Below are 14,511 nucleotides of genomic sequence, written 5' to 3'. Positions count from 1 at the left end.
TAAATCACATCCACACTAGGCCAAGATATAAACCTTCCATGTTACATCAAAGCACTAATGCCTTTTACTTTTTCAGCGGTTTTGTAAGGAGAATCCCTTTAACAGGAAAGCCTCTCCTTCCAACACCAATTCTGAAACCAGCTCTTCAAGAGGTCCTCGTCCTGCCAGACCCCCGGCACCAGGACACGGCTTCCCACTTATAAAACGCAAGGTATGGAGAAGCTTGGCTGTGAATGTTTTTATTTAAAAAAAAAATTTACCAACAGAGAACACAGTTTTGAGTCCAACACAAACAGATAGGTTCTCAACAGGCTCCGAATAATGCTTGCAGGTGCAGTCGGATCAGTACATCCCAGTGGAGGACATCCATACAGAGTTGCTTCAGCTGGAGAAGCAGCTGGATGAGCTGGAGCAGAGAGGAGTGGCGCTGGAGAAGAAGCTGAGAGACACACCTGATGGTATCCCATATGCACAATTTTTATTTCATTTCACCCGATTTCTCAATGTTATACAGTGAATAGAAAAGGTCGACACAATTTTTAAAATGTAATGTCTTTGTGAGGTAAAACAAAAGAGACAAAGATAAATCATTTCAGAACATTTTCCACCTATGTGACGTTTATCTTGTACAGTTTAACAGAAAAACAAGCAAATCTTTTAGAAAATGTTTAAAAAACTGGTTTAATAAATGTGCAGACCCTTAAAGTAATACTTTGTTGAATCATCTTTTGATTCAGTTTCAGCATTTAATACCGTCTACGGTGCTCGTAGGATTTACTTTACATTTGCATCCTCTTTCTAAACCTGTGTTTCTAAAGAGATCAAAGGATCAAAATGATCCAATTGTACAAAAGGTATCAATCAGGAAAGGACAGCATTATAGATATACCATGGTATAGTTGAGACAATCATCAAAATTAATTACAAAGCTGCTCCATGAAGGCTCAGCAAAGGACCAGATATTAAGCTGCTGTAATGTCCCACAAGGACTAGAGAGACAGAAGCTTTCTCTTCTGGGCCTGGCTAAAAGCTCCTAAAACCATCTGGAAGAACATGTTATGGTTTTGCAAAGATGCATTTGAACTGTTGGTCATAATTACAGAAGGTGTGTTTGGCACTAAAACACTGCAATGAAACACTGCATTAAAACACCATATCCATAGTGAAATATGGTGATGGGAGCATCATGCTCTGGGCTTACTTTTCTTCAGAAGGAACTAGAGTTTTTGTGAAGGTTGATGAAGTAATAAAAATTTCAAACAGCAGTTAATTTGGGCCCAAAATTGTATGAATTCTGATATAGAGCTGAAGGTTGCATCAGTCTAAGTCCCCAGATGTGTTAAAATCAACCAAAGAACGACTTCAGCAGAAGGAAATCTTTGGAGTGGCCGAGCCAGAATTCGGAAAATCGGCTGTGGACAAGAAATGTCCTCACAGTGCGGTACATGTGGAGAACAAGGCAGAGTGGACAAATATTTCCCTCTACTCACCTAATGTGGCCTCTTTTCTCATCTAGCAAGGGCAGCGCCTGTGAGCGGGCAGCAAAGCCTCGGTGACCCGTCCCCCCTTGTCTTGTGTCATGATGTATGTTTGATTGGGTTGTACTGGAATTCTAATTTCCCCTCGGGGATCAATAAAGTATCTTTGAATTGAATTGAATTGATATTATCAAGTCAAGATGCTGATAGACTCCTTCCAAAGAGAACTGAATGCTGAATTTAACCAAATGTTAGATCAGCAAAGTGTTAGTTTGAAGGTGTGCACATGTGACCAGGCTGTTGTAGTATTATTCACACTTTCCCCTTCATTTATTTTTCTGTTAAATTGGACAAGATAGGGCGTGGCGCTGGTGGTGTAGGGGTTAAGCGCCGAATGTCTCCCCCTCTCTTTGCCCCTCCTTCCTGTCTGCCTACTGTCAAAAATAAAGGCCTCTAGTGATGAAAAAATTATTTAAAAGAAATTAAAAAATTGGACAAGATAAATGTCACATTATAGGTAGAAAAAGTTCAGAAAGGATTTACCATGGTGTTATTACGTCACAAAAACCTTTCAACATGAGTATAAACAACTATTTATATTTAACACAAGTGTTCAAAGAAAATCTGAACATTTAATGCAAAAACATGCATTTCTCCTCTGTGTTCTGTGAAGATGAGGATGAGGAGCGCCTCCTCGTGGACTGGTTCACTTTGATTCATGATAAACATCATTTAGTGCGACGTGAAGCTGAGCTGGTCTACACGTAAGTCTCAAACTGCAGCAAGACACAAACGTTTCAAAAAGAAAACCTTAAACTTGATCCCTTTTTGTCATCAGCCTTGAAAGGAAAATGAAGTTTGATTGACAGTTATGAGAGCAGAAACAGAAATAACAAAACTCTTAAACCAGGAAACAAAAACTGGCGCTTATTGCCAAATAACGTTTAGTCTCTGTCAACCTGTTCAGACTTACAGTTCTTATGAATACGCCAGGCAGATTCAGATCTAAAACTCTTTTCATTCAACAAGATGTTTGATTCTGGTAGGAAATGAGATCGGCATCTTTATACATTTTTTTTTTTTTTACATTAAAAAATCGTTTACAAATGTTAAAACTATTTACATTATTTTCATTGATCAGTGGGAATCTTTATATTGGCATTACAGCAATAAATGTCTTCTGACCAGCTTTTTGCATGTTTTTACTGATATTATGACACTTTGATGAATGGTGATGAGCTTCAGGTTTTTTAGGTTGGAAAGCCTCCTTGCCATCACCCTAATCTTAAGCTCCCTCTTCACATTCTCTATAAGATTCAAGTCAACTCTGAATGGGCTGCTCTAAAATAAATAATTTTGGGCTGAACTGTAAAATTAACAGGCATTTAAATTTGTGAGTGAAACTTTATTTATACAGCAAGTTTCAAGATATAAAGATCACAAAGTGCTTCACAATCAACATTAAAACAAGACGTGTTAAACAGAAGCACATTTGAAGAGATGGGTTGTTTAGTGGCCTTTAAAGGAAGCCACAGAGTCCACTGGAGGAGTCTGGGAGCCTGTCTCCTTTTGTTTTCAGCTTAATATGGGGAACCATCAGCAGGCCCTGATCATGAGTGTGGCCCTGAACCTCAGGGACCTGCTCAAGGCATACGGAGGCAATAGCCTTTTGTTGTAACCCGGCGCTCCAAGTCAGAACAAGAATCTTGTCATGGGTTCTCAAACACACCACGAGCCAGCGTAGCTGCATGTGGGAATCTGGGTGATTTAGTTTAAAGCCGGTCAGCAGCACTCTGAGAAACCTGCAGTCTGTCTACGGAGGTTTTGGTTCGACGTGTGTGACGTTCATCACAATAATTCAGATGTGACGAAACATGAACTATCATTTACACTTCAAAAACAATGGGGCTAAGTTTGTCAATGTTTCCCAAGCAGCTTAAAACCGATTTTTTGTGCTGTTATTTCTAGATGAGCAGGATGTCGTGCTTTATTTAATTTACTATTTAATAACTTTTTACAGTTGTTTTTAAGCTACTCTTTGTAAAGCCCCGTTGTGATGAGATACGGAGCACACAAATCATTCATAAACTGCATAAAATAAATCTAGAAACGACCAAACACTCAACACATGGCTCCATATTAGTCATTAATTTATTAAAATAGGAAGAACCACCTTCAGTTTTTCTATATAAACCTATAAACAAATGAAACATTTTGTATTTTGCTGTCCTGTTCTGAGTAATAATGGCAACTGTTCTGAAGTGATGTTAGTCTAGAAATTGTATTCATTTAATTCTAATGTTTTAAATAATCAGTTGTTTGTCATACCTTGTTACTACATTACTGATATGACATTTAACCTAAACTACAACAACAGGTGCATAGCATAGTGCAGCGGTGCTGCTAAACAGTACCTAATGATTACCTTCTATCATATGTTCAAGAGTAAATGCACCAGTTATTGATGCTCTCATCAAGCCAACAGTGAGGAAATTAGGAACAGCAAATGTAACCATTGCAGTCATACTGAGTCACCACACACATCTGTTTTTGCCGTCCAGGCTTGGTGGGATTACACCAGGTCCAAGCAGGGTCGTAGTTGTTCTGGGAGCCAATCACTGCATTAAACTTGAAACACGAGGACACGTGGATTCCTAACAGTCTGCAGAGCGACCGACTGTCTCACGTGTTTCAGGACTTTAGTGCATTTTCTGCATAGAAATCGTTCCGTTCTAAGAACAAGCATCGAATCAGTCATTTTGTAATGATAAAAATATAACTGCTTGTTTTATTTTCATTTTTTGTTATTTGTGTAAATGTATGTGCAACGCATTTTAGCTCACATACAGTTACATATGAATTGGACTTTATGCGTATCTTATGTGTATCTCCATTTACACGCGCAGAAGCCAAACATGGCAACGGATTATTCTGGAGAGAAACGAGAGCACTTTATATCTACTTTTATCTACTGCAGCTACTTAACTGTAGGAAACAGCTTGCAGGTGTTTGGTTTCTAACATGATGTTCCCCATGCAGTGCGAAGCAGCAGAACCTGGAGGAGAGGCAAGCTGATGTGGAGTATGAGCTGAGATGTCTTCTCAACAAACCAGGTTTTTATATTCTTATTGTCCCAATTCCTTCACACTCTTTCTCATCTACAGCTCCCCTTTTTCATTCGCAAGATTTGTGCAAATGAAACAGTTTAAATTGTATATTTAAAAATAAACCCCAGTGCTTCCAGAAAGTAATGATAAATAAAACCTAGTTGTATTTTTACATCAGATCTAACACGGCTGTATGGTGATGTTTTGTTGAAGCTATCATTTACAAGCCTACTTTATTCCAGTGGTATTTATGGTCAAAATATCCAGGAATTCCTCCTATAAACTAATAAAAATGGCTGAAGTGTGAATAATTATTTGGTAACTATTTTCTTTTTGTTTTATAAACCAGAGAAAGACTGGACTGAGGATGACAAGAGTAGGGAGCAGGAGCTGATGGCTGAGCTAGTTACCATCATTGAACAGCGCAACCAAATAGTGAACAACATGGATCAGGAGCGGCAGAGGTAGGCAAGAGGGTCCATCACTGGTAGCATATCAATCACCGCTGTACTGGTATGTACTGGTTGGTAACATGTAATGGTCACTGTGTAACAGGGAAGAAGAGGAAGACAAACTAATGGAGGCCATGCTGAAGAAAAAAGGTAGAATTATGTTTACTATTAGGCACTAAGCTCCGAAATCATTTTCAGATTTTTATGCAATTCATTTATTTCCTTATTTTTCTGGCCAGACTTTCATAAGGATCCAGACAGCGACCATCAGAAGAAAAAAGGGACTAAGTTTAAACCCATCAAGGTGCTGAAGAGGCTGAGCCATAAAGGAGATGCAGGAAAGAGCCACAGCCCTCGCAAGGACAAAAGCTGAGGAGCAGAGAACGCATCAAGGAGATGTTGGACTATTTTAACAAGACTGGAAGGGTTTTTACAGAAAGATTAACTCTGAAACCTATCAGGTCAAGAAGAGGACCTTCTCTTGCAACCTTGAATGCGCTCATAATCCTTCTAAAACATCTGCAGTGACTTTTTCCATCTGCTTATGTGTGTTTTTATGTGACAGTAACAAGTAAGTGCTTTATGAGCTTTGAGCTCTGAATAATAAACATGGTGAAGTATAGAGGACATTTTTATCGTGCTACACTGATTTGTTTTATGTCTAAGCTTTACTCTTCTAGTGCTACTCAGTGACCATGCTTCATGAAGGCTCAGCAAAGGACCAGGTATTGAGCTTTCTTCTAGTTTTAACTTTATACCTGAGGTCCAGGAGTTTAGTTGTGGTTTTATTCTAAAGATGCACTAATCAGAACGGTCAGGCTTTGTCCAATCTCTGGTTTCTGTCAAGCTATGACCTGTTAAAACAGTTTTTAGCCAAATTCAGTTTCACTTGGGGAAAAAATATAAGAAGCTAAAAGAACTGCATTCAATAATTATTTTCCACCTTTCTTGCCGTGAGCGGTCATTAACAGTTCAGACTGCATATGAAACACCAGTTGCAGTAAAATGGGGTAGTACTATTTTAAAAAAAGGATTATGAAGTTGACATTAAAACCTAGCTAAATGTTGACATTTCCAAATCCAGCATATTTCATAACAGCTTGATGTTGAAATCTACAAAGAATAGAACAGAGCGTTTTAATGTAATATGTTCAGCCTTCCTGTTATCAGCTGAAAGTATCACTCTCATATGTTCTCTTGCACCTGATTGTTTTGGGGAAACATTCATTTTTGAATAGGTTCTTAGACCGTTTGAGCTTCTTCCGACTGAATTTTCAAACGCTCACTGATTCTCCATACTGTAACAGCATCCACACCTGAGCTGTTGTTACTATGACCTAGTAGACCAGAAGTATGGTGCATTCACTTATAAGATCACATTCTTCAGTTTCAGGTTGGCCAGTCACAGGCCAAAGCCTTTTGCTAAAAATGGTCAGATTCCAGTCACTGCCTGATTTCTCGGTGTACCTCTGTTTCACACAAATTGGTTTGACTTGCACTCCCTCAAAATCACCTTAACTGCTTAGAACGAGAGAAGATGGGCCTTGTATTTGTTTCAACCTGTCTGGTTGCAACTGGTGGTACTTGATTTTTAGGATTATTAATTGTTTGCTTTAAAATTAAGTACTTGCTATAGGAAAGCTCGGCCAGCAAAGCATACCTAAGAATTCCAGCTGCTGTACTGTTTCTGAAATCCTTTTTTTGTCATTTGTGTTTGTGCCCCTCGTTGAAACTTACAGTATTTGAGGAGTGTGTGTTTGAATAAAGTGAAAGGAAGAAAATATGTTTTTAAATCACCAACCTGTAGATCTGTTGTAGTTTTTAAAATTATGCGTCACACAGGCAATAATTAGAAGAAAACAATGTATCAATGAGCAAAATACTATTTTATAGGAGCTGTAGGTTTAAGTAGGCTTGTATATGCAATCATTAAGTTTCACTTTAAAAACAAAGGCTTTTTATATTGCCTTAAAATTGATAGGAAATTGTATTTATGATGTTTGAGTGCCATTTATTTAACTGAGCATGTGGACGAACGTCTGTAGAGTGCATGTAAATGTGTGTGTGTAGTTGCTCTGTTCATGTATTGCCATGTAGTTAATATTTCGCAACTCTGTGATGTCTGCTCTGTGCCTGGCTGCTTGTCCAGCTTAAACCAAGGACTTCTGTAGCATCACATATTCCTCATCTATACTGTGTTCTGCAACAGCAGCGGCAGCATCATATAAAGTACTGACAGGTGTAGGGAGAAGAATAAACTGAGTTTATTTAATATTTGTTCGTTTTTTTATTCACTAATGTATAAACTGAGACAGGTTCCAAACATTCAAAACTATATGTTGATTCTTTCTGTAAAATTAGGCCTGAAGGAGTTTGCAAAGTCCCCTGGTCAGTTCTCATTATCCCCTGAAGTCATATTCAGTTGTTTATTCTCTGCTTGGGACTGCCAGCCTGATCCAGAATGTCCAGCTCACGAATCCTCTGTTGTTGGTACCAGGACAGAACAGATACAATGTGGCGTCAACTTGATGCCATGTACACGTGCATCTCAGGAACTTACAAGATTATTGAATAGTATATTTGAGTTTTAATTAAAAGAAACCATACTCAATACATTTGAAATGTTTAGTTCTGTTCATTTTTATTGTTACGGCTAATAGCCAAAGAAAAAAACTAAGTTAAATTTCTCAGAACGTTTGAATGATACATCAGACCAATTCAAAAAATACGGAAATGTTTGCTTATTCAAAAGTATGTAAATGTGCTGTACAGTATCTGCCCTTAATACTTGGTTTGAGCTCTTTATGCATGATTTACTGCATCAATTCAATTTGGCATGGATGTGATCAGTCTTTTGGAAAAGCCCAGGTTGCTTCTGGGGAGAGTAGTTTTTTTGAGTAGTGTTGACGTCAGTGAAGCACGGCACCTCCTGTCGTTCTGCACTGCCAGCTTGTATTTTTTGAGAGCTTACGGCTGTGTGGGACATTGCCCCTGTCCACTTGTGATTAATGGATGGTCAGAGAAGACACAAAGTCGTCTCGTCTTCGCAAGGTTATGACAAGAATGTTTTGTGAAAGGAAAACATGTGTAGAAACATCATGCTGGACCTCATGTAACCTGGATTCTTTGAAAATGAAATGCTAAATTTACTTCTAGTCATCTTTTCTACAGGGGTTGGACAATGAAACTGAAACACCTGGTTTTAGACCACCATAATTTATTAGTATGGTGTAGGGCCTCCTATTGCGGCCAATACAGCGTCAATTCGTCTTGGGAATGTCATATACAAGTCCTGCACAGTGGTCAGAGGGATTTTAAGCCATTCTTCTTGCAGGATAGTGACCAGGTCACTACGTGATACTGGTGGAGGAAAACGTTTCCTGACTCGCTCCTCCAAAACACCCCAAAGTGGCTCAATAATATTTAGATCTGGTGACTGTGCAGGCCATGGGAGATGTTCAACTTCACTTTCATGTTCATCAAACCAATCTTTCACCAGTCTTGCTGTGTGTATTGGTGCATTGTCATCCTGATACACGGCACCGCCTTCAGGATACAATGTTTGAACCATTGGATGCACATGGTCCTCAAGAATGGTTCGGTAGTCCTTGGCAGTGACGCGCCCATCTAGCACAAGTATTGGGCCAAAGGAATGCCATGATATGGCAGCCCAAACCATCACTGATCCACCCTCATGCTTCACTCTGGGCATGCAACAGTCTGGGTGGTACGCTTCTTTGGGGCTTCTCCACACTGTAACTCTCCCGGATGTGGGGAAAACAGTAAAGGTGGACTCATCAGAGAACAATACATGTTTCACATTGTCCGCAGCCCAAGATTTGCGCTCCTTGTACCATTGAAACCGATGTTTGGCATTGGCATGAGTGACCAAAGGTTCGACTATAGCAGCCCGGCCGTGTATATTGACCCTGTGGAGCTCCTGACGGACAGTTCTGGTGGAAACAGGAGAGTTGAGGTGCACATTTAATTCTGCCGTGATTTGGGCAGCCATGGTTTTATGCTTTTTGGATACAATCCGGGTTAGCACCTGAACATCCCTTTCAGACAGCTTCCTCTTGCATCCACAGTTAATCCTGTTAGATGTGGTTTGTCCTTCTTGGTGGTATGCTGACATTACCTTGGATACCGTGGCTCTTGATACATCACAAAGACTTGCTGTCTTGGTCACAGATGCACCAGCAAGACGTGCACCAACAATTTGTCCTCTTTTGAACTCTGGTATTTCACCCATAATGTTGTGTGCATTTCGACATTTTGAGCAAAACTGTGCTCTTACCCTGCTAATTCAATTCAATTGAGTTTTATTTATATAGCGCCAATTCACAACACATGTTGTCTCAAGGCACTTCACAACAGTCAGATACATACATTCCAATTAATCCTAACAATTGAACAGTGCAGTCAGAGTTAGTTTTTTATTCAAATTGGATAAAAAGTTTTTCTATCTAAGGAAACCCAGCAGATTGCATCCAGTCTGTGACTTGCAGCATTCACTCCTCCCGGATGAGCATGTAGAGACAATGGACAGTTACTGGCGTTGACTTTGCAGCAATCCCTTCACACTCTGCTCTTACTGGTGCAATGTGCAATCAATGAAGACTGGCTACCAGGCTGGTCCAATTTAACCATGAAACCTCCCACACTAAAATGACAGGTGTTTCAGTTTCATTGTCCAACCCCTGTATCTGTAAAGAGGACATTGGGCCACTGAGCAACAGTCAAGCCCAGGTGAGACATGTCTGACGTTACCTCTGTTTAAGGAGAGACTTGACACACGGCATGTAACAGTTGTAGCTTAATGTCCAGGATCTTTCTGTGTGTGGTGGCTCTTGAAGAATTGAATCCAGCTGTAGTCCATGCCTTGTGAATCTCTCCCAAACACCTGAATACACTTTTCTTCACTACAGTTTTTCTTTCCATTTGACTTTCCAATAATATTTTTGGATTCATCTGTAATCAGCCATCATCTTTCGCCTGGACATTTTACAGGTTATTCTCGTCGAGGGTGTCGATGGCTGTCTCCTGACAAGTCAAGTTTGCAGTCTTTACCATGATTCAACATTTCTGTATTAAAATCCTTTTCTATTGGTCTTGTGTAATATTCAGATTTTCTGAGACACTAAATTTTGTTTTTTTTCTGTAAGGGCTTAATTAGCTGTAAGACAGTCATTCCAAATGAACAAAAATAAACACTTAAAATATATAAATTTGTAACCGATGTGTCAGCTAACATACATATAGGACTCAGTAATTATTTGTGACAACATGAACTACTTACTTACCTGTGATATCTCAGCATTTATAATGTTGACGTAATGCTGCTCCTGGCCCAAAGCTGCCATATCTGCTAGAAACTGTCTCCTTTCTTCTATTTCATTTAAAACTATAGAAAAGAGAGGCTTTATGTGTGACAGGAAAGACTGAGAAATGCAACCAGGACTTAGGATTGGTTGATCTCGTTAGGATCCTGCTCCATCTAGATCTGTGCTCCTAGCTTTACCTTCCTGATAGCGCTCCGTCTCCTCTGATTCATCCGATTTGCAACATTCAGCTGTTTTTCTAGGCGATCCAGTTGTAGGTTCTTCATGTCCTGTTGCCAAGATATTCTGAAGCCTCCTCTTCTCCTTCTCCAAATCTCCTGAGGATGCAAGCAGAGAAAAGGATCAGTGTGATTCAGTATTGATCTGGATGTAGAAAGATCATTCTAAATGGTTTTCTGCATAGGGGAATTTACTAGTAATCTTCAGTAAAAAGTAATTTTAGGCACATACGTATGGGACCAGGGTGAAACGTTTCTCTCTTGTAGCTGTTCCCAGCCCGACAGGATTCAGCACTGCGTCTCTGAGACTTTCCAGGCTGAGCAGATTTACTCAAAGGAGAAGATGGTCCAGGATTAGAAGTCTGAGGCAAAACTGATTAACAAAGTAATAAAATGTATACCTTTAACTTTTAAGCACTACTTGTTAGTCTATCACATGAAATTGCAGAACATTTTTGTTTTGTAACATAAAATGTGAAAAACAAGTCATTGCCTATTCATACTTTTCTGTGGTACTGTTTAGTGTTTCTGACTTGAAGCAGACTTACACTTTGCAGATCTGTTGATCTGTTTTCTCTGGAGGCATATAAGCCTTGATTCTTCTTTCCTCACTAAACAAATCAAATGAACATCATAAAAAACACAAGAGAGATCAAGGAAGGCTGATCACCGACTTTACTGCATAATATCATCTGAGCCCCGCTGAGGTCATACAGACTAAGCCAAGTGTACTTTTTCAATGCATTGTCTATAAAGTCTAATCAGCTTGAAAGAGCAATGTCTCCATCATAGTGTGGAGCTGAAATTAGGATTCAAAACAAATATTCAGTAATATAGTTTATTTAATTAACAGTGAAATATAAGCAAGTCCCTCTACTCACATCTCAGCATTTCCTGGGTCTCCTTGCTGCACCGTGGGGGTCTAGGGTTGTTCCACAGTCCCCTGGCTCCTGCAGTCTGGAAGGATGTCTCCATTTGTAAACACAGGGCCACACACAAGACCTAAAATTTAAATAAGTATATAAATTAAAACAAGTTCTAGAATTGTGCCACTCAAGGTGGCAGCAGGTTGGAGTGGTTCTGTTACTTTTCATTCTGATTAATAATATTTAAGAACTCAAATTCCTCATGTGGTTGATAAAAATAGATTTTTTTGGATGATTATCCCCTCCGCTATTTGATGCTGTGCAGCCAGAACGATTTTTGCTGATACATTTTTACTTTTAGACATGTGTTATGATGCGTCACTATGGCAACGGTTTTTTGTTTGTTTTTTTTACAACTGGGAGCAGGTGATTTATTTCTCAAAAGCTCAAATAATGCTTCAACTACAACCCCAAATATCTGATGAATTGAAAAGGAGATGCCTTGGATGCAGAGCAGGAGCAAAGAGAAGAGAGAGAGGGAGGAAGTTCAAACCATCTCTTCCATCGATTCTGATGGGCAATGTGAGGTCGTTGGGAAATAAGTTGGATGAACTCCAAGCCCTACAAAGGACCCAGCCAGAGTATCAGGAATGCAGTATTATGTGTTTCACTAAGACATGGCTGCAGGATCATATCCCTGACTCCAGCGTCCCTCTGCCAGGCTTTCTGACCATACAACCACACAGAGATTTAAAGAGGAGCGGCAAACGCAAAGAAGGTGGACTGGCAGTACTTGAGTCTTCAGAGAGGGAGACTGGGAATTATTGAGTGTACAGAAGCAACTTGAAGTCAAGATAAGAGACAGCAGGGAGGCGTACAAGAACAAGCTGGAGAGCAAGCTCAAGCAAAACAATATCAGAGATGTGTGATCAGGGATGAAGAAGATCACAGGCTTCAAGCAGAAGGACAATTGGACCCATGGATGTCTGGACAGAGCCAATGAACTAAACACATTCTTCAATAGGTTAAATTCATGAACAAGCTCAGCATCCTCCTCTCCTGCTCACAGCCAAACAGACATCCCACCCTCCTTTGACCCACAGCTTTCCTGTCACACCTAAAATATTTTATCTTCCACCTCAGCCATGGACCCTTCTGCTTCTACATGTTTGCCTTCAACCAAATAAAAAGATGCTGATGCTCATTTTGCCTCCACCTTCCACCTGTGTATCTCAAAAAGTGAAGTGCAGAGGCAGCTGGAGAGACTGAACCGGAATAAAGCTGCAGGTCCAGATGGTGTCAGCCCTAGAGTCCTGAAGGCCTGTGCAGAGCAGCTCGGTGGGATTCTGCAGCACCTCTTTAACCTTAGCCTTACCCAGAAGAAGGTTCCAGTGTTGTGGAAGACCTCCTGTCTTGTTTCAGCACCAAAAAAATACTCACCCATCAGTCCTCAATAACTATAGACCTGCTGCCCTGACATCCCACATCATGAAGGTCTTAGAGAGTTGGCCCTGTTGGCCCAACTGAATAAGCAAACAATAAACTATCAGGACCCCCTTCAGTTTGCTTATTGCTGTGGAGTTGGAGTTGAAGATGCCATCATACACCTACTTCAAATAACCCGCTGTCATCTGGACAAAACCAGCAGCACTGTGAGGATCATTTTCTCTGATTTCTCCAGAACATTTAACACAATCCAGCCTGATTTGCTTCATCAGAAATTCTCCAAAAAAATCTCCTTGATCAAAGACTACCTGACAAACAGACCACAGTTTGTGAGACTGAAGGGTTGTGAGTCTAACCAGGTAGTCAGCAGCACAGCAGCACCACAGGGGACTGTACTCTCACCATTCCTTTTCACTCTGTACACCTCAGACCTCCAGTACAAGACAGACTCCTGTCATCTGCAGAAATACTCAGATGATTCTGCAGTCGTGGGGTGGATCAGAGATGGACAAGAAGCTGAGTACAGGAAGCTGGTGGACCGCTTTGTGGCATGGTGTGGAAACAATCATCTCATCTTGAACATGAATAAAACAAAGGAGATGATTGTAGATTTTAAGAGAAACAGGAATAAGTCAAACACTATTTCCATCATGGGAGAAGAAGTGGAGGTGGTGGAGGAGTATAAATACCTCGGAGTTCACCTGGACAACAGACTGGAGTGGAGATGCAACTGTGAAGCCATCTACAAGAAGGGACAGAGCAGACTGTACTTCTTAAGGAAGCTTAGGTCCTTCAGTGTTTCCAGCAAGATGCTGCATATCTTCTATAAGTCTGTTGTGGAAAGTGTGATCTCTTCTGCCATCATCTGCTGAGGAAGCAGCATCAGAGCCAGGGACTTAAAAAAGCTCAACAAGTTGATAAAGAAAGCTGGCTCTGTTCTGGGAACTCCTCTGGAACCTCTGGAGATCATTGTGCAAAGAAGGTTTTGTCATAAAATGAAGAACATTATGGAGAACCCTGAGCATCTTCATGAGTTTCTTTAGTCAGAGGCTTCTTCAGATCTGCTGTAAGACAGACTGCTACAGGAGATCCTTCCTGCCCACAGCCATCAGCATCTACAAAGGTCCTTTGAAGAAACCTGCATAATATGGGCTGCAACATTTAATTTCCCTTTCGGATTAATAAAGTATGTTTGAATTTAATTGAACTGAATTGAATTAAAATGTCAGACTTCAACAGGAAACCACCAAACCAGGCTTTAAACACGTGTTTTTTTTACAATAGTATTGATTTATAGGCAAGTATAGTATGGTTATATTTTAAATAGTTTCTATATTATTTACCAGCGGTTGGCTAACACCTGGTATCTATTGCTGCATACCGGTAGTAACCATAATCAACTAACGATTGGTTTATAGAAAATAGATTAAGATAATAAAATAACCTAGTAATAATATTAGCAAACACAACTAAATCTTACCTTATTTTATGCTTTAATTTCTTTAAAAACACACGAATCTCGCACTCTGCTCAGGAAGTCGGCGAAAACCTGTTGCCATAGCAACTACAAAACACCAGGAGCGTCGGACGTTAATCTGATTG

The 14,511-nt window shown here is 40.1% G+C and overlaps 2 protein-coding genes across 3 annotated transcripts in view; one reads left to right on the top strand and one right to left on the bottom strand.

Moving 5' to 3' along the window:
* The window catches only part of micall1a (MICAL-like 1a), a 24,812-nt gene extending 17,503 nt beyond the window's left edge, over positions 1 to 7,309 (top strand). For both annotated transcript variants that reach the window (XM_047366942.1, XM_047366941.1), the window contains exons 10-16: positions 77 to 211; positions 332 to 458; positions 2,152 to 2,242; positions 4,518 to 4,591; positions 4,935 to 5,049; positions 5,141 to 5,187; positions 5,277 to 7,309. In XM_047366942.1, the coding sequence (XP_047222898.1) occupies positions 77 to 211; positions 332 to 458; positions 2,152 to 2,242; positions 4,518 to 4,591; positions 4,935 to 5,049; positions 5,141 to 5,187; positions 5,277 to 5,410 (723 nt within the window). In that variant the 3' untranslated portion in view covers positions 5,411 to 7,309. The remainder of the gene's footprint in view (positions 1 to 76; positions 212 to 331; positions 459 to 2,151; positions 2,243 to 4,517; positions 4,592 to 4,934; positions 5,050 to 5,140; positions 5,188 to 5,276) is intronic.
* On the bottom strand, positions 7,280 to 14,511 carry c5h22orf23 (chromosome 5 C22orf23 homolog). Its single transcript, XM_047366945.1, has 7 exons — positions 14,390 to 14,511; positions 11,479 to 11,599; positions 11,146 to 11,208; positions 10,830 to 10,970; positions 10,559 to 10,696; positions 10,341 to 10,441; positions 7,280 to 7,518 (listed from the first exon to the last, which is right to left on the bottom strand). Exons 2-7 carry the CDS (start codon positions 11,570 to 11,572, stop codon positions 7,456 to 7,458), a joined length of 600 nt encoding a protein of 199 aa, XP_047222901.1. The 5' UTR covers positions 11,573 to 11,599; positions 14,390 to 14,511; the 3' UTR covers positions 7,280 to 7,455.

This window comes from Girardinichthys multiradiatus, chromosome 5 (genome assembly GCF_021462225.1).
Source record: "Girardinichthys multiradiatus isolate DD_20200921_A chromosome 5, DD_fGirMul_XY1, whole genome shotgun sequence".
NCBI classification, from domain to species: Eukaryota; Metazoa; Chordata; class Actinopteri; order Cyprinodontiformes; family Goodeidae; genus Girardinichthys; species Girardinichthys multiradiatus.
Note: the sequence above shows the minus strand (reverse complement) of the source record. Positions and strands in the feature narration are given on the sequence as shown.